General features: G+C 62.3%; 1 protein-coding gene across 1 annotated transcript; it reads right to left on the bottom strand.

The window, feature by feature from the left end:
- Positions 1–802: 802 nt before the first annotated feature.
- Positions 803–15,669, bottom strand: LOC309452528 (uncharacterized protein). Its single transcript, XM_082077148.1, has 3 exons — positions 15,585–15,669; positions 8,306–8,686; positions 803–3,519 (listed from the first exon to the last, which is right to left on the bottom strand). The coding sequence occupies exons 1-3, from the start codon at positions 15,617–15,619 to the stop codon at positions 2,547–2,549; spliced, it is 1,389 nt and encodes a 462-aa protein (XP_081933274.1). The 5' UTR covers positions 15,620–15,669; the 3' UTR covers positions 803–2,546.
- Positions 15,670–18,590: the final 2,921 nt, after the last annotated feature.

The following is an 18,590-nucleotide window of genomic DNA, read 5'->3' on the forward strand; positions in this document are numbered from 1 at the left end:
CCAAAGCCCCCCAGGACCCCCCCGTGTGTCCCCCCATGGTATCACCCCATCCCCCCCAAAGTCCCCCAGGACCCCCCCGTGTGTCCCCCATGGTATCACCCCAACCCCCCCAAAGTCCCCCAGGACCCCCCCGTGTGTTCCCCCCATGGTACCACCCACAACCCCCCCAAAGTCCCCCAGGACCCCCCGTGTGCTCCCCCCATGGTATCATCCCAACCCCCTCAAAGTCCCCAGGACCCCCCCGTGTCCCCCCCATGGTATCACCCACACCCCCCCCCCGCCATGACACCCCCACCCCCCCCATGCTACCACCCACATCCCCCCCATGTCACTCCAACCCCCCCCAGTGCCCCCCAGACCTCTCCGGACCCCCAATTACCGACGCCGCTAATTAACGCGCCACCCCCGTGTTGGGGGGGGGTACACGGACACGCGTGGAGCCCCCGGGGGGGGGCGTGGACACCCCGTTGCCCCCCCGTTCCCGCCTCTCCGTGCGCGGCCCCTTTAAGCGCCGCCATTTTTCGCGCGGCGGACGCGTCGCCGTTTCCATGGAGACGGCGCCACCTTGAGCGCGCCAGAACCGCCGCGCGTAGCCACGCCCCTCGCGAGTGACGTCAGCGGAGAGGCGGGGATCCCGCGCCGCGCTGCGCTGGGGGGGGGGGGGGGGGGAGTCCGCGATCCAGTGACGTCACGGCGGGGGATCCAATGGGGATGCGCGGAGCCGGCGGGACGCGGGGGGGGCCCGGGGGGTGGGGGGGGGCCCGGGGGGGTCCCAGAAAGAGGCGGGAGGCGGGTGTTGGATACACAGATTTATAGATCAACTCCAGCACAGACACAGACCCGGGGGGGGGGGGGCGGGGCCTCCCCCCTCCCCCCCCCCCGGAAGAATCCACAGCCGAGGGGGGTTTTTGTTGTTTTTTGTAAATTTATAAGGCAAAACGTCTCCCCGCGCGACTCGGGAACAATAAATAGGTGCTGGGGGGCCCCCCCCGCCCCCCCCCGCGCCCCCCCGGACCCCGGGGGGGGGGGGGGGGGGCGGCCCAGGATCGGGCCCCTGCTCCTCCCCCCCTTATTGCCATGGGGAGCCGGGGGGGGTGGGGGGGGTGGGGGGGGGCGAGCGGCTGGAAGAGATTGGGGGGGGGGGGGGGGGACATGGGGACACCCCCGAGCCCTAAAGTGCAGGACGGGACCTGGGGGGGGCGGGGGGGGGCACCCCAAAATGGGGACACCCCGAATACGGGGACCCCCCCCCCCAACTATGGGGACACCCAGAACATGGGGACCCCCCCCCCAACTATGGGGACACCCCGAGAGGGGGACACCCCCCAACTATGGGGACACCCAGAACATGGGGACCCCCCCTCCAAAGATGGGGACCCCCCCCTAAAGATGGGCCCCCCCCCCCCAAAGGTGGGACCCCCCAGGCCGGGACCCCAGGGGACGGTGACCCCCCCCCCCGGAATGGGGGACCCCCCCCATTGGTGACAGTGACACCCCAGGACCCGTGGGGACACCCCGGGGGGGGCAGAGGACACGGACCAGACCCCGCCCCCACCCCCCCCCCCCCCCCGCCAGGTCAGCTCCTATTGGCTGGCTCAGAGCCCGCCCCCAGCCCGCGGCCGCTGCCCATTGGCCCGGGGCCCCGCCCGGCTCCCGATTGGCCACCGGGCGGGGGCCGGACCCGCCCCTCCAATCCAAACCACTCCTGATTGGATCCCGGCCGGGCCCCGCCCCCGCCCAGAGCCGCGATTGGCCCGCGCCCGGCCCCGCCCTCTCTCCTGATTGGCTCACACCCCTCGAGGCCCCTCCCTGCCCCGAGCCCCCTCTGATTGGCTGGGGACCAGGTCCCCTCGAGCTGCCCGGAGCTCCCCATTGGCTGGAGACCCCGCCCTGCGCCCTGATTGGCTGCGGCCTGGATCCCAACCCGAAGTCGCTCCCGATTGGCTCCAGACCAGACCCTGCTCCCGCGGAGTCGCCCCTGATTGGCCGGGGCCCGCACCCCGCCCCCGGCGAGCGCCGCCCCTGATTGGCTCCACACCGGATCCCGCCCCACCAGAACGCCGCTCCTGATTGGCTCAAGCCCAGCTCCCGCCGCCACAGTCACTCCCGATTGGCCCACGACGCAGCGCCGCTTCCCATTGGCTCAACCCCGGATCCGCCGACGCGGCCCCGCCCCCGCCGCGCCCCGATTGGCTGGCCGCCGGATCCCCCCGCTCCCCATTGGCCGCAGCGGCCCGGGGGGCGGGGCCTTCCCCGCCCCCCCCTTTAGTGCAAACCGGCGAAAAACGGGGAACGAAAAACTGGAAGAACGAGAAAAGCGGCGACCGGGGGGGGGGCGGGGTGGGGGGGGGAGGGGCGTGGGGGGGGGGTCAGACCCCCCCCTCCTCCTTGGAGACCCCCCCCCCAAAACCACCCGGCGGGGGGGGGCGCAGGTCGGGGCTCCGCCCCCCCGCCCCGTTTCCATCGAGCAAAGTGCAAAGCGGGGGGGGCGCGGGGGGGGGCGGGCGCTGGGGGGGGCGTCCGTGTGTCCGTGGGGGGGGGCGCAGTCAGCTGACCCGCTCGGGCAGCGGCGTCCGGGGGGGCGGCGGCGAGGGGGGGGGCGCCGGGGGGGCGGCGGCCGCCACAACGTCCTTGTTCTCGGGGTCCCCCCCCCGGTGCTTCGGGGCGGGGGGGGGCGGCGTGGCGGGGGGGGGGCGAGTCTTATCGGGGGCGCAGCCGTCGGGGGGGCTCAAGTCCCGGGTGGTGGGGGGGGGGGGCGGCGGCGGCGGCGGCGGGGGGGGCGGCGGGGGGGGGGGGTGCGGCGAGGAGGGGGGGTCCGGCGGCTCCTTTTTCGGGGGGGCGGCGCGGGGGCTGCTCTCCTTGCTGCGGCGCCCGCGGGGGGGGCCGGGGGGGGGGCTCTCGCCCAGCGCCCCCTCCCGCGTCTTGCGCTTCTTGATGGGCAGCAGCGACTCGGTCAGCGCGGGGGGGGCCGTCTTCTTCGCCTCGGGGGGGGGGGCCCCCCCGGACGCCCCCCCGCCCGCCCCCGCCGCGCCGCCCCCCCCCGCCGCACCGCCGCCCCCCCCCGGCTTGCGCCCCCTTTTTTTGGGCAGCGCGTCCGGCTCCGCTTTGCGCTTCCGCCCGGGGCGCCGGGGGGGGCTGGGGGGGGCGCCCCCCCCCCCCCGCTCCCCCTCCCCCCGGCCGCCCCCCCCCGCGAACGGCGTCTTCACCAGCAGGCGGGTGGGGGGGGCGGCGGCGGCGGCGCCGGGGTGGGTGGGGGGGGGGGGCGGGGGCGCGGGGGGGCGGGCTTTGCTGGAGCCGCGCGGGCGGCCCCGCCCCCGGCCGGACCCCGCCCCCCCCCCGCCGGCCCCGCCCCCCCCGCCGCGCGGCCGGGGGGGCCGGGGGGGCCGCGGTTCCCGCCGGGAGGGGCTGCCCCGGCCCGTCACCGTGAAGTCGAAGTCGTTGGGGTCCAGCGACGTGTCCCCCACCTTCTCAAAGTGGGCGATGAGCTCCACCTTGGAGCGGAACGCCTTCCCCTGCGGGCTGAGAATAATTAACACACTCGTTAATTAGGTAATTAGTACCGGGACGCCTTCCTTTGTGCGCTGGGATAATCAATAGATTGTCAATTGGTGGGTATTGGGGTCAATACATCGTCAATTGATGGGTATTGGGGTCAATACGTCATCAATTGATGGGTATTGGGATCAATAGATCGTTAATTGATGGGTATTGGGATCAATAGATCGTTAATTGATGGGTATTGGGGTCAATACGTCATCAATTGATGGGTATTGGGGTCAATACGTCATCAATTGGTGGGTATTGGGATCAATACATCGTCAATTGATGGGTATTGGGGTCAATACGTCATCAATTGATGGGTACTGGGATCAATACATCGTCAATTGATGGGTATTGGGGTCAATACGTTGTTAATTCATGGGTATTGGGGTCAATAGATCGTTAATTGATGGGTATTGGGGTCAATAGATCGTTAATTGATGGGTATTGGGATCAATACATCGTCAATTGATGGGTATTGGGGTCAATACGTTGTTAATTCATGGGTATTGGGGTCAATAGATCGTTAATTGATGGGTATTGGGGTCAATAGATCGTTAATTGATGGGTATTGGGGTTCAGGTGCTAATTAACACGGTGTTAATTAATTAATGGACACTGGGGTCCGTGATCAGCTCCAGCTTGGAGCGAACACCCTCCCCTGCGCGTTAATTAACACAGTGTTAATTAATTAATGGATATTGGGGTTCATATCGGCTCCGTCTCGGAGCGAACGCCCTCCCCTGCGCGTTAATTAACACAGTGTTAATTAATTAATGGATATTGGGGTTCATATCGGCTCCGTCTCGGAGCGAACGCCCTCCCCTGCGCGTTAATTAACATGGTGTTAATTAATTAATGGATATGGGGGGAACACAGCGGAACGACCTCCCCGCCAGCGGGGAACACGGTTAATTAGCGACTTAATTAATTGATATCGGGGGAATCAATGGGGAGGGGGAACCACAGCCGGGGGGGTAATTAATGTGGGGGTAACGGGGAAAAGGGCGGGAAAAGGAAAAGGGCGGGAAAAGGAAAAGGGCGGGAAAAAGGAAAAAGGCGGGAAAAGGAAAAGGGCGGGAAAAGGGCGGGAAAAAGGAGAAAAGGGCGGGAAAAAGGAAAAGGGCGGGAAAAGGAAAAGGGCGGGGAAAAGGAAAAGGGCGGGAAAACGGAAAAGGGCGGGAAAAAGGAAAAGGGCGGGAAAAGGAAAAGAGCGGGGAAAAGGAAAAGGGCGGGAAAACGGAAAAGGGCGGGAAAAAGGAAAAGGGCGGGAAAAGGAAAAGGGCAGGAAAAAGGAAAAGGGCGGGAAAGGAAAAGAGCGGGAAAAGGAAAAGGGCGGGAAAAAGGAAAAGGGCGGGAAAAGGAAAAAAGGGCGGGAAAAAGGAAAAGAGCGGGAAAAAGGAAAAGAGCGGGAAAAGGAAAAAGGCGGGAAAAAGGAAAAGGGCGGGAAAAAGCAAAAGGGCGGGAAAAGGAAAAAAGGGCGGGAAAAGGAAAAAAGGGCGGGAAAAAGGAGAAAAGGGCGGGAAAAGGAAAAGGGCGGGAAAAAGCAAAAGGGCGGGAAAAGGAAAAAAGGGCGGGAAAAAGGAGAAAAGGGCGGGAAAAGGAAAAGGGCGGGAAAAAGGAAAAGGGCGGGAAAAGGAAAAGGGCGGGAAAAAGCAAAAGGGCGGGAAAAGGAAAAAAGGGCGGGAAAAAGGAGAAAAGGGCGGGAAAAGGAAAAGGGCGGGAAAAGGAAAAGGGCGGGAAAAAGCAAAAGGGCGGGAAAAGGAAAAGGGCGGGAAAAAGCAAAAGGGCGGGAAAAGGAGAAAAGGGTGGGAAAAAGAAAAGGGCGGGAAAAAGCAAAAGGGCGGGAAAAGGAAAAGGGCGGGAAAAAGCAAAAGGGCGGGAAAAGGAAAAGGGCGGGAAAAAGGAAAAAAGGGCGGGAAAAAGCAAAAGAGTGGGAAAAGCAAAATGGCGGGAAAAAGCAAAAAAGGGAGGAAAGCAAAAAAAGAGCGGGAAAAATTAAAAGGGCGGGAAAAAGGAAAATAGTTGGAAAAGGCAAAAAAGGGTGGGAAAATAAAAAAGAGCGGGAAAAAGGAAAAGGGCGGGAAAAGGCAAAAGAGCGGGAAAATTGAAAAGAGCGGGAAAAAGCAAAAAGGTGGGAAAAAGCAAAAAAGAGCAGGAAAACATAAAAGGGCGGGAAAAAGCAAAAGGGCGGGAAAATGTAAAAGGGCGGGAAAAAACAAAAGGGCGGGAAAAAGGAACAAGGGGGGAAAAGCATTTAAAGAGCGGGAAAAGGCAAAAGGGCGGGAAAATGTAAAAGGGCGGGAAAAAGGAAAAGAGCGGGAAAAAGCAAAATTGTGGGAAAAAGCAAAACGGCGGGAAAAAGGCAAAAGGGCGGGAAAATGTAAAAGCAGGAAAAAAAAAAAGAGCGGGAAAATGTAAAAGGGCGGGAAAAGGCAAAAGGGCGGGAAAATGTAAAAGGGCGGGAAAGAGCAAAAGGGCGGGAAAAAGCAAAAGAGCGGGAAAAGGCAAAAGGGCGGGAAAAAGGCAAAAGGGCGGGAAAAAGCAAAAGAGCGGGAAAATGTAAAAGGGCGGGAAAAACCAAATTGGCGGGAAAAAGGCAAAAGGGCGGGAAAAGGAAAAAAAGAGTGGGAAAGTAAAAGAGCGGGAAAATACAAAAGGGCGGGTAAATGTAAAAGGGAGGGAAAAAGCAAAAGGGCGGGAAAAAGGCAAAAGGGCGGGAAAACATAAAAGGGCGGGAAAAAGCAAAAGGGCGGGAAAAGGCAAAATGGCGGGAAAATGTAAAAGGGCGGGAAAAAGCAAAAGAGCGGGAAAATTTAAAGGGGTGGGGAAAAGCAAAAGGGCGGGAAAAAGCAGAAGAGCGGGAAAATGTAAAAGGGCGGGAAAAAGGCAAAAGGGCAGGAAAAAGTAAAAAGGCGGGAAAAAGCAAAATAGTGGGAAAAAGGCAAAAGGGCGGGAAAACACAAAAGAGCGGGAAAAAGCAAAAGGGCGGGAAAAAGGCAAAAGAGGCTGAAAAAGCAAAAGGGCGGGAAAAATATAAAAGGGCGGGAAAATGTAAAGGGGGGGAAAAGCAAAAGAGCGGGAAAAAGGCAAAAGGGCGGGAAAACGCAAAGGGGCGGGAAAAAGGCAAAATGGCGGGAAAAAGCAAAATGGCGGGAAAACGCAAAAGGGCGGGAAAAAGCAAAAGGGCGGGAAAAGGAAAAGGGTGGGAAAATGCAAAAGAGCGGGAAAAAGCAAAAGGGCGGGAAAACACAAAAAAAGGGCGGGAGAGGACGTGTTGGGGAGGGGAAAGGAGCCAAAAGGAGGCGGAAACGGGGCAAAAGGAGGCGGAAATGGGGCAAAACGAGGCGGAAACGGGGCAAAAGAGGCGGAAATGAGGCAAAAGGAAGAGGAAACGGGGCAAAAGAGGCGGAAATGAGGCAAAAGGAGGAGGAAACGGGGCAAAAGAGGCGGAAATGAGGCAAAAGGAGGAGGAAACGGGGCAAAAGGAGGCGGAAACGGGGCAAATAGAGGCGGAAATGGGGCAAATAGAGGCGGAAATGGGGCAAAAGGAGGCGGAAAAGCACCAAAAGGAGGCGGAAATGGGGCAAGAGGAGGCGGAAACGGGTCCAAAAGAGGCGGAAAAGCACCAAAAGGAGGCGGAAAAGCGCCAAAAGGAGGCGGAAATGGGGCAAAAGGAGGTGGAAACGGGGCAAAAGGAGGCGGAAATGGGGCAAAAGGAGGCGGAAATGAACCAAGAGGAGGCAGAAACGGGGCAAAAGGAGGAGGAAGTGGGGCAAAAGGAGGCAGAAATGGGGCAAAAGGAGGCGGAAATGGGGCAAAAGGAGGCGGAAATGGGGCAAAAGGAGGCGGAAATAAGCCCAAAGGAGGTGGAAATGGGGGAAATAGAGGCGGAAATGGGGCAAAAGGAGGTGGAAATGGGGCAAAAGAGGCGGAAACGGAGCAAAAGAGGCGGAAATGAGGCAAAAGGAGGAGGAAATGGGGCAAAAGGAGGCGGAAACGAGGCAAAAGGAGGAGGAAATGGGGCAAAAGGAGGCGGAAACGAGGCAAAAGGAGGCGGAAACGGGCAAAAGAGGCGGAAACGGGGCAAAATAGGCGGAAATGGGGCAAAAGGAGGCAGAAACGGGGCAAATAGAGGCGGAAATGGGGCAAAAGGAGGAGGAAATGGGGCAAATAGAGGCGGAAATGGGGCAAAAGGAGGAGGAAATGGGGCAAAAGGAGGCGGAAACGGGGCAAATAGAGGCGGAAATGGGGCAAAAGGAGGAGGAAATGGGGCAAAAGGAGGCGGAAATGAACCAAGAGGAGGCGGAAACGAGGCAAAAGGAGGAGGAAGTGGGGCAAAAGGAGGCGGAAACGGGGCAAAAGGAGGAGGAAATGAGCCCAAAGGAGGTGGAAACGGGGCAAAAGGAGGAGGAAATGGGGCAAAAGGATGCGGAAATGAGCCCAAAGGAGGTGGAAATGGGGGAAATAGAGGCGGAAATGGGGCAAAAGAGGCGGAAATGAGCCCAAAGGAGGTGGAAATGGGGGAAATAGAGGCGGAAATGGGGCAAAAGAGGCGGAAATGAGCCCAAAGGAGGCGGAAATGAGCCCAAAGGAGGTGGAAATGGGGGAAATAGAGGCGGAAATGGGGCAAAAGAGGTGGAAATGAGCCCAAAGGAGGCGGAAATGAGCCCAAAGGAGGTGGAAATGGGGGAAATAGAGGCGGAAACGGGGCAAAAGGAGGCGGAAACGGGTCCAAAAGAGGCGGCAATGGGTCAGGACTCACTTGATCAGGTAGACGTCGAACTTGCCGGCCGAGCGGCCCGACTTGCGCTGCTTGAGCTTGCGGGTCCAGCCGGGCGGCAGCGTGGGGTCGTGGTACATGGGCCCCCGGTCCCGGATCACCGAGCGGCGCGGCTTGGGAGACCCCGCCCGCGGGGGGCGGGGCGACGGGGGGCGGGGCGAGGCGGGGGGGCGTGGCGAGGCGGGGGGGCGTGGCGAGGCGGGCCGCGGGGGGCGGGGCGAGGCGGGGGGGCGGGGCGAGGCCGCGGGCTCCGGGGCGGGGGGGGCGGCGGCGCTGCCCCCGGACCCCTCGGCTTCCGCCGGTTCCGGCGCCGGAGACTCGTCCCGGCGCTTCGGCTTCTTGGGCCGCGGGGGGCGCTCCTCCCTGCGGACGGACAGACGGACACAGGGTTAGATATGGGACAGACGGACAGACAGACAGACAGATACAGGACAGACTCGTCCCGGCGCTTCGGCTTCTTGGGCCGCGGGGGGCGCTCCTCCCTGCGGACGGACAGACGGACACAGGGTTAGATATGGGACAGACGGACAGACAGACAGACAGATACAGGACAGACTCGTCCCGGCGCTTCGGCTTCTTGGGCCGCGGGGGGCGCTCCTCCCTGCGGACGGACAGACGGACACAGGGTTAGATATGGGACAGACGGACAGACAGACAGACAGATACAGGACAGACTCGTCCCGGCGCTTCGGCTTCTTGGGCCGCGGGGGGCGCTCCTCCCTGCGGACGGACAGACGGACACAGGGTCAGATACGGGACAGACGGACAGACAGACAGATACAGGACAGACAGACAGACAGACAGACAGACAGATACGGGACAGACAGACGGACAGACAGACAGACAGATACAGGACAGACTCGTCCCGGCGCTTCGGCTTCTTGGGCCGCGGGGGGCGCTCCTCCCTGCGGATGGACAGACGGACAGTCAGGTATGGGACAGACAGACACATGGACACACAGATACAGGACAGACGGACAGACGGACAGACAGACAGAGACTCGTCCCGGCGCTTCGGCTTCTTGGGCCGCGGGGGCCGCTCCTCCCTGCGGACGGACAGACGGACACACGGTCAGACACGGGACAGACAGACAGACGGACACACGGTCAGACATGGGACAGACAGACGGACACAGGGTCAGACATGGGACAGACAGACGGACACACGGTCAGACATGGGACAGACAGACGGACGGACAGAGGGTCAGACACGGGACAGACAGACGGACAGGCGGTCAGGCATGGCGCAGACAGATGGACAGGCGGTCAGATGGACGGACGTGGGACAGACAGACAGACGGACAGAGGACGGGCAGCGCCGGCTGCTCCTCCCTGCGGGGACAGACAGACAGACGAGAGACGGTCAGACAGACAGACACGGGACGGACAGACACACGGACACAGGATGGACAGACACACGGACACACAGACACAGGATGGACAGACACACGGACACACAGACACAGGACGGACGGACAGACACGTGGACATGGGACGGACGGACACACGGACACACGGACACGGGACGGACGGACACACGGACACGGGACGGACGGACAGACACACGGACACAGGACAGACAGACGGACACACAGACACACGGACATGGGACGGACGGACACACAGACACGGGACAGACACACAGACACATGAACACGGGACGGACGGACAGACACACGGACATGGGACGGACGGACAGACACACAGACACACGGACACAGGAACACGGGACGGACGGACGGACACACGGACACGGGACGGACGGACAGACACACAGACACACAGACACGGGACGGACGGACACACGGACACGGGACGGGCGCCAACGGCTGCTGCGGCTGCTCCTCCCTGCGGACAGACAGACGGACAGACAGACAGACGGACGGACAGACGGACAGACAGACGGACAGACGGACACAGGACGGGGGTCCCCACACGGGTCTGCTCCGGGCGCCGCTCCCTGCGGACAGACGGACACACGGACAGACGGAGAGACACGGGGCGGACAGACGGACGGACAGGGGGTCCCCGAACCCCAACAGCGGGACCCGCGGGCGGCAACGAAAACAACGGGGAAACGGGGAAAACGGGCGGAAACGGGGAAACGGGCGGAAACGGGGAAACGGGCGGAAACGGAAAAACGGGGAAAACGGGCGGAAACGGGCGGAAACGGAAAAACGGGGAAAACGGGCGGAAACGGGCGGAAACGGGGAAAACGGGGAAAACGGGCGGAAACGGGGAAACGGGGAAAACGGGCGGAAACGGGGAAACGGGGAAAACGGGCGGAAACGGAAAAACGGGCGGAAACGGGGAAATGGGGAAACGGGGAAAACGGGCGGAAACGGGCGGAAACGGGGAAAACGGGGAAACGGGGAAAACGGGCGGAAACGGGGAAATGGGGAAACGGGGAAAAACGGGGAAAACGGGGAAAACGGGCGGAAACGGGGAAAACGGGGGAAACGGGGAAAACGGGCGGAAACGGGGAAACGGGGAAAACGGGCGGAAACGGGGAAACGGGCGGAAACGGGGAAACGGGGAAAACGGGCGGAACGGGGAAAACGGGCGGAAACGGGCGGAAACGGGCGGAAACGGGGAAACGGGGAAATGGGGAAAACGGGGAAATGGGGAAAACGGGGAAACGGGGAAAACGGGAAAAACGGGGAAATGGGGAAAACGGGAAAACGGGGAAAACGGGGAAAATGGGAAAACGGGCGGAAACGGAAAAACGGGGAAAACGGGCGGAAACGGGGGAAACGGGGAAAACGGGGAAAACGGGGAAAACGGGGAAAACGGGAAAACGGGGAAATGGGGAAAACGGGGAAAATGGGAAAACGGGGAAACGGAAAAACAGGCGGAAATGGGGAAAAACCGGAAAAACGGGGGAAAAACGGGGAAAACGGGAAAAATGGGCGGAAATGGGGAAAAACGGGGAAAACGGGAAAACAAAGAAAAACAGGGAAAAAGAGGGAAAAACGGAAAACAGGCGGAAATGGGGAAAATGGGGAAAAATGGATGGGAATGGGAAAAACAGGGAAAACGGGGAAAACGGGCGGAAACGGAAAAACAGGCGAAAACAGGAAAAACGGGAAAAACAGGGAAAACGGGAAAATGGGGAAAACGGGGAAAATGGGCGGAAACGGGAAAAACGGGGAAAATGGGGAAAAAACGGGAAAAACGGGAAAACGGGCGGAAACGGAAAACAGGCGGAAATGGGGAAAACGCGGAAAAACAGGCGGGAACGGGAAAAACGGAAAAATGGGGAAAACGGGCGGAAACGGGGGAAACGGGTGGAATTTTGGGTTAATTTGTCGCATTTCGGGGCCGGATTTTGGGTTAATTTGGGGCATTTTGAGCGCAGCGTCAGCGCCGCATTTTGGGGCATTTTGGGCAATTTCGGGCGCAGCGTCAGAGACGGATTTTGGGTTAATTTCAGGCATTTCGGGCACCACGTGTTTGGGACATTTTGGGGCAATTTGGGGCATTTCGGGCACCCCGTGTTTGGGACATTTTGGGCTAATTTGGGGCATTTCAGGGTGTGTCGCAAACGCCGCATTTGGGACATTTTGGGCTAATTTCAGGTATTTCGGGCACCTCGTGTTTGGGACATTTTGGGCCAATTTGGGGCATTTCGGGCACCGCGTGTTTGGGACATTTTGGGGCAATTTCGGGTATTTTGGTGAGCGGCGCAAACACCATTTTTGGGACATTTTGGGCCAATTTCGGGCGTTTTGGGCACCGCGTACACAGGACATTTTGGGGCAATTTGGGGCATTTTGGGGAGCGTCGCAAACACCATTTTTGGGACATTTTGGGGCAATTTCAAGCACAACGTACACGGGACATTTTGGGGCAATTTGGGGCATTTCGGGGCGCGTCGCAAACGCCGCGTTTGGGACATTTTGGGGCAATTTTGAGCATTTCAGGTGCTGCGTGTTTGGGACATTTTGGGCTCATTTCGGGTATTTTGGGGAGCATCGCAAACACCATTTTTGGGACATTTTGGGCTCATTTGGTTCATTTTGGGGTGCGTCGCAAACGCCACGTTTGGGACATTTTGGGCCAATTTCGGGCGTTTCGGGCACCGCGTACACGGGACATTTTGGGGCAATTTGGGGCATTTTGGGGTGTGTCACAAACACCATTTTTGGGACATTTCGGGGCAATTTGGGGCGTTTCAGGCGCTGCGTAAACGGGACATTTTGGGGCAATTTTGAGCATTTCAGGTGCTGCGTGTTTGGGACATTTTGGGCTCATTTTGGGTATTTTGGTGAGTGGCGCAAACGCCGCGTTTGGGACATTTTGGGGCAATTTTGGGCATTTCGGGCACCGCGTGTTTGGGACATTTTGGGGCAATTTGGGGCATTTCAGGCACCTCGTGTTTGGGACATTTTGGGGCAATTTCAGGCATTTCGGGCACCGCGTGTTTGGGACATTTTGGGCCAATTTGGGGCGTTTCGGGCACCGCGTGTTTGGGACATTTTGGGGCAATTTCAGGTGTTTTGGGCACCACGTACATGGGACATTTTGGGCTCATTTCGGGTATTTTGGGGAGCATCGCAAACACCATTTTTGGGACATTTTGGGCTCATTTGGTTCATTTCGGGGCGCGACGCAAACGCCGCGTTTGGGACATTTTGGGCCAATTTCGGGCATTTCGGGCACCGCGTACACAGGACATTTTGGGGCAATTTGGGGCATTTTGGGGTGTGTCACAAACACCATTTTGGGACATTTTGGGGCAATTTGGGGCGTTTCGGGCGCCGCGTAAACGGGACATTTTGGGGCAATTTTGAGCATTTCAGGTGCTGCGTGTTTGGGACATTTTGGGCTCATTTTGGGTATTTTGGTGAGTGGCGCAAACGCCGCGTTTGGGACATTTTGGGCCAATTTGGGGCATTTTGGGCACCGCGTGTTTGGGACATTTTGGGCCAATTTCGGGCATTTCGGGCACCTCGTGTTTGGGACATTTTGGGGCAATTTCAGCATTTCGGGCACCGCGTGTTTGGGACATTTTGGGGCAATTTCAGGTGTTTTGGGCACCACGTACACGGGACATTTTGGGCTCATTTCGGGTATTTTGGGGAGCATCGCAAACACCATTTTTGGGACATTTTGGGCTCATTTGGTTCATTTCGGGGCGCGTCGCAAACGCCGCGTTTGGGACATTTTGGGCCAATTCGGGGCATTTCAGACACCCCGTGTTTGTGACATTTTGGGGCAATTTGGGGCATTTTGGGGTGTGTCGCAAACACCACATTTGGGACATTTTGGGGCAATTTCGGTCATTTCGGGGGCCGCGCACACGGGACATTTTGGGGCAATTTGGGGCATTTCAGGTGCTGCGTGTTTGGGACATTTTGGGCTCATTTTGGGTATTTTGGTGAGTGGCGCAAATGCCGCGTTTGGGACATTTTGGGGCAATTTGGGGCATTTCGGGCACCGCGTGTTTGGGACATTTTGGGGCAATTTCAGGTATTTTGGGCACCGCGTGTTTGTGACATTTTGGGCCAATTTCAGGTATTTTGGGCGCAATGTACACAGGACATTTTGGGCTCATTTGGTTCATTTCGGGGCGCGTCGCAAACGCCGCGTTTGGGACATTTTGGGCCAATTTTGGGCGTTTCGGGCACCGTGTACGTGCGACATTTTGGGGCAATTTGGGGCATTTCGGGCACCACGTACATGGGACATTTTGGGGCAATTTCGGGCGTTTTGGGGTGTGTCGCAAACACCGCGTTTGGGACATTTGGGGCAATTTGGGGCGTTTCGGGCACCGCGTGTTTGTGACATTTTGGGGCAATTTGGGGCATTTCGGGGTGTGTCGCAAACACCGCGTTTGGGACATTTTGGGCCGATTTCGGTCGTTTCGGGCGCCACGCACACGGGACATTTTGGGCCAATTTCGGGCATTTCGGGCACCGCGTACACAGGACATTTTGGGGCAATTTGGGGCATTTCGGGGCGCGTCGCAAACGCCGCGTTTGGGACATTTTGGGGCAATTTCGGGCATTTTGGGCGCAATGTACACAGGACATTTTGGGCTCATTTGGTTCATTTTGGGGTGTGTCGCAAACGCCGCGTTTGGGACATTTTGGGCCAATTTTGGGTGTTTCGGGCGCCGCGTACACGGGACATTTTGGGGCAATTTCAAGCAGAATGTACACGGGACATTTTGGGGCAATTTGGGGCATTTCGGGGTGTGTCACAAACACCATTTTTGGGACATTTTGGGCCAATTTCAGGCATTTCGGGGGCCGCGTACACGGGACATTTTGGGGCAATTTCAGGCATTTCAGGCATTCCGTGTTTGGGACATTTTGGGCTCATTTGGGGCATTTCAGGGCGCGTCGCAAACGCCGCGTTTGGGACATTTTGGGGCAATTTCAGGTATTTTGGGCGCAATGTACACAGGACATTTTGGGCTCATTTGGTTCATTTTGGGGTGTGTCGCAAACGCCACGTTTGGGACATTTTGGGCCAATTTTGGGCGTTTCGGGCACCGTGTACGTGCGACATTTTGGGGCAATTTGGGGCATTTCGGGCACCACGTACACGGGACATTTTGGGGCAATTTCGGGCGTTTTGGGGGCCGTGCACACGGGACATTTTGGGGAAATTTGGGGCATTTTGGGCACCGCGTGTTTGTGACATTTTGGGGCAATTTGGGGCATTTCGGGGTGTGTCACAAACACCGCGTTCGGGACATTTTGGGGCAATTTGGGGCATTTCGGGGTGTGTCACAAACACCGCGTTTGGGACATTTTGGGCCGATTTCGGTCATTTCAGGCGCCGCGCACGCGGGACATTTTGGGGGCGCTTCGGGGGGGGCGGGGCGGGGGTTCCGTTCCGCGCGGGTTCCGCGGGGGGGGGGGGGCGCCCCCGGGGGGGTTCCCCGCGGCGGGGGGGCGGCTGTTCCGGCGCGGTCCGCGCGCGGGGGGGCCGCGGCCGTTAGTGACGCACTCACGGCGCACACACCCCCCCCCCGGTTTTTCCGCCGTTCCCGCGCGGGCGCGCGCGCACGGAGGGGCGGGGGGGTGTGGGGGGGGGGGCGGGAGGAGAAAAGCGCGGGAGGGGTGGGGGGTGGGGGGTGGGGGGGGGGTGTGAAGGGGAAGCGCGGGGCGGGGGGCGGGGGGGGGGGGGGTCGCGCGTCTTTCGCGCGCGCGCGGGAAAACAGCGGCGGGACCCCCCGCCCCCCCCCCTCCCCCCCGCGCTCCCCCGGCCCCGCGCCCCCGCCCCGCCCGCCCCCCCCCCCCGCACTCACAGCCGCTCCTCGTCGCCGCTCGGCGCCGCCGCCATTTTCTTCGCAGCGAAGAAGCCGCGGGGAGAGCGGGGAGGGGGGGGCCGGGGCGGGGGGGGGCCGCCGAGGGGGGCGGGGGGCAGAGGGAGGGAGCGCGTGTGGCGGGGGGGGGGGGGGGGGGCCCGAACCGAGCCGGAGAGGAAACGCGGAGCGGCCCGCGCCCCGCCCCGCCCGCGCTGCCATTGGCCGCCCCGCCCGCCGCTCAACGGGGCGGCGCGCGGCGATTGGCCGCCGCCTTCCCCCCCCCACCAACAACCCCGCCGCCGCGGGGGGGAGGGGCCGGCGCGCTCCCGGCGGCCGTTGGAATTGGCGGGAAGCGCTGTCAGTTACGACGTCCCGGGGGGGGCGGGGCCGCCGAAGCGCGCGCGGCCGCCCGTTGGCCCCGCGCCGGGACGCCGCGCTCCCATTGGTCGCCCCGCGCCGCCCGTCACGGCCCCGAAAGGTGGGCGGGGCGAGGCCGGCCGGCCACGCCCCCCCCCCCCCCCCCCCCGCCCGGCGCTCCCCGCGCGGAGAGCGGGTTTGAAATCCAACGGCCGTAACGGTCCCGGCGCCGCCCCGCCCCCCCCCCGCCCCCCCGGCGCCGCCGGGCGCGGGGACGCGGCGCTCGCGGGGGGGGGCGGAGCCCCCGGAACTTGGGGGGGTCCCCCCGGTGCCTCGGGGGGGTCCCGAGGGTCCCAGATCCCCCCCCCGGTGCCTCGGGGGGGTCCCGAGGGTCCCAAATCCCACCCCCCCCCGGTATCTCAGGGGGGTCCTGACCCCCCCGTAACTGATGGGGGTCCCGGGGGTCCCTCAGGGGGGTCCCAGGTGTCCCTAATCCGCCCCCCCGGTACCTCGGGGGGGTCCCAGGGGTCCCTCGGGGGGGTCCTGACCCCCCAGTGACGTATGGGGGTCCCTCGGGGGGGGTCCCGGGTGTCCCAAATCCGCCCCCCCCCGGTACCTCAGGGGGTCCCGGGTGTCCCTTGGGTCCCTCAGGGGGGTCCGGACCCCCCGTAACTTGTGGGGGTCCCAGGGGCCCCTCGGGGGTCCCTCAGGTACCTCAGGGGGTCCCAGGGGTCCCAAATCCCCCCACCCGGTACCTCAGGGGGGTTCCCGAGGGTCCCTAATCCGCCCCCCCGGTACCTCAGGGGTCCCTCAGGGGGGTCCTGACCCCCCCCGTAACTTATGGGGGTGCCGGGGGTCCCTCGGGGGGGTCCCGAGGGTCCCAAATCCCCCCCCCCGGTACCTCAGTTACTTCAGGGGGGTCCCTCAGGTACCTCGGGGGGGTCCCGAGGGTCCCAAATCCCCCCCCGGGTCCCTCAGGGTTGTCTGGACCCCCAGGAATTGATGGGGGTCCCTCAGGGGGTCCCCAATCCCCCCCGGTCCCTCAGGGGGTCCCTCTGGGGGTCCCTTGGGTCCCTCCGGGGGGTCCTGACCCCCCAGTAACTGATGGGGGTCCCGGGTGTCCCCGGGTACCCCGGTTACCCCGTCCGTCCGTCCGTCTGTCTGTCCCCATGGCACCCCGCTCTGTCCGTCTGTCCCCACGGCACCCCGCTCTGTCTGTCCGTCTGTCCCCATGGCACCCCGCTCTGTCCGTCCGTCTGTCCGGGGACCCCCATGCGGGGCCGGGCGGTCTGTCCCCGCGCCCCCCCGCTCTGTCCGTCTGTCCCCACAGCACCCCGCTCTGTCCGTCTGTCCCCACAGCACCCCCCTCTGTCCGTCTGTCTGTCCCCACGGCACCCCGCTCTGTCTGTCCGTCTGTCCGGGGACCCCCATGCGGGGCCGGGCGGTCTGTCCCCGCGCCCCTCCGCTCTGTCCGTCTGTCCCCACGGCACCCCGCTCTGTCTGTCCGTCTGTCCCCACGGCACCCGCCTCTGTCCGTCTGTCTGTCCCCACGGCACCCCGCTCTGTCCGTCTGTCTGTTCCCATGGCACCCCGCTCTGTCCGTCTGTCCCCATGGCACCCCGCTCTGTCCGTCCGTCTGTCCCCACGGCACCCCGCTCTGTCCGTCCGTCTGTCCCCACGGCACCCGCCTCTGTCCGTCTGTCTGTCCCCACGGCACCCCGCTCTGTCCGTCCGTCTGTCCCCACGGCACCCCGCTCTGTCCGTCTGTCCCCACGGCACCCCCCTCTGTCCGTCTGTCCCCACGGCACCCCCCTCTGTCCGTCTGTCCCCATGGCACCCCCTCTGTCCGTCCGTCTGTCCCCACGGCACCCCGCTCTGTCCGTCCGTCTGTCCCCACGGCACCCCGCTCTGTCCGTCCATCTGTCCCCACGGCACCCCGCTCTGTCCGTCCGTCTGTCCCCATGGCACCCCGCTCTGTCCGTCTGTCCCCATGGCACCCCCCTCTGTCCGTCCATCTGTCCCCATGGCACCCCGCTCTGTCCGTCCGTCTGTCCCCGCGCCCCCCCGCTCTGTCCGTCTGTCCCCGCGCCCCCCCGCTCTGTCCATCTGTCCCCATGGCACCCCGCTCTGTCCGTCTGTCCCCGCGCCCCCCCGCTCTGTCCGTCTGTCCCCGCGCCCTCCCGCTCTGTCCGTCTGTCCCCGCGCCCCCCCGCTCTGTCCGTCTGTCCCCGCGCCCCCCCGCTCTGTCCGTCCGTCGGTCGGTCCGTCGGTCGGTCCGTAATCTGGCAGCTCCGGTCCCGATTTAGCGCTAAATCCGGTTTAACCGCCCGGATTAGCGGCCGCTCCCCCCCCGGGGCGCGGGGGGGGGGCCCGAGCGCCGGCTTTGGGGACCCCCCCCCAACCGGGACCCCGGACCGGGGGGGCGGGGCTTGGGGGGCAGCGCAGTTTGGGGTGCAGGGGGGGTCAGGGCAGTTTGGGGTGCGGGGGGTCAGGGTGCATTGGGGGTGCAGGGGGAGCTCAGGGCAATTTGGGGGTGCAGGGGGGTCAGTGCAGTTTGGGGGTGCAGGGGGAGCTCAGGGCAGTTTTGGGGTGCAGGGGGTCAGCGCAGTTTGGGGGTGCAGGGGGTCAGGACAGTTTGGGGGTGCAGGG

The sequence above is a fragment of the Streptopelia decaocto genome, assembly GCF_964273445.1.
Source record: "Streptopelia decaocto genome assembly, contig: HAP1_SCAFFOLD_796, whole genome shotgun sequence".
NCBI lineage: Eukaryota > Metazoa > Chordata > Aves > Columbiformes > Columbidae > Streptopelia > Streptopelia decaocto.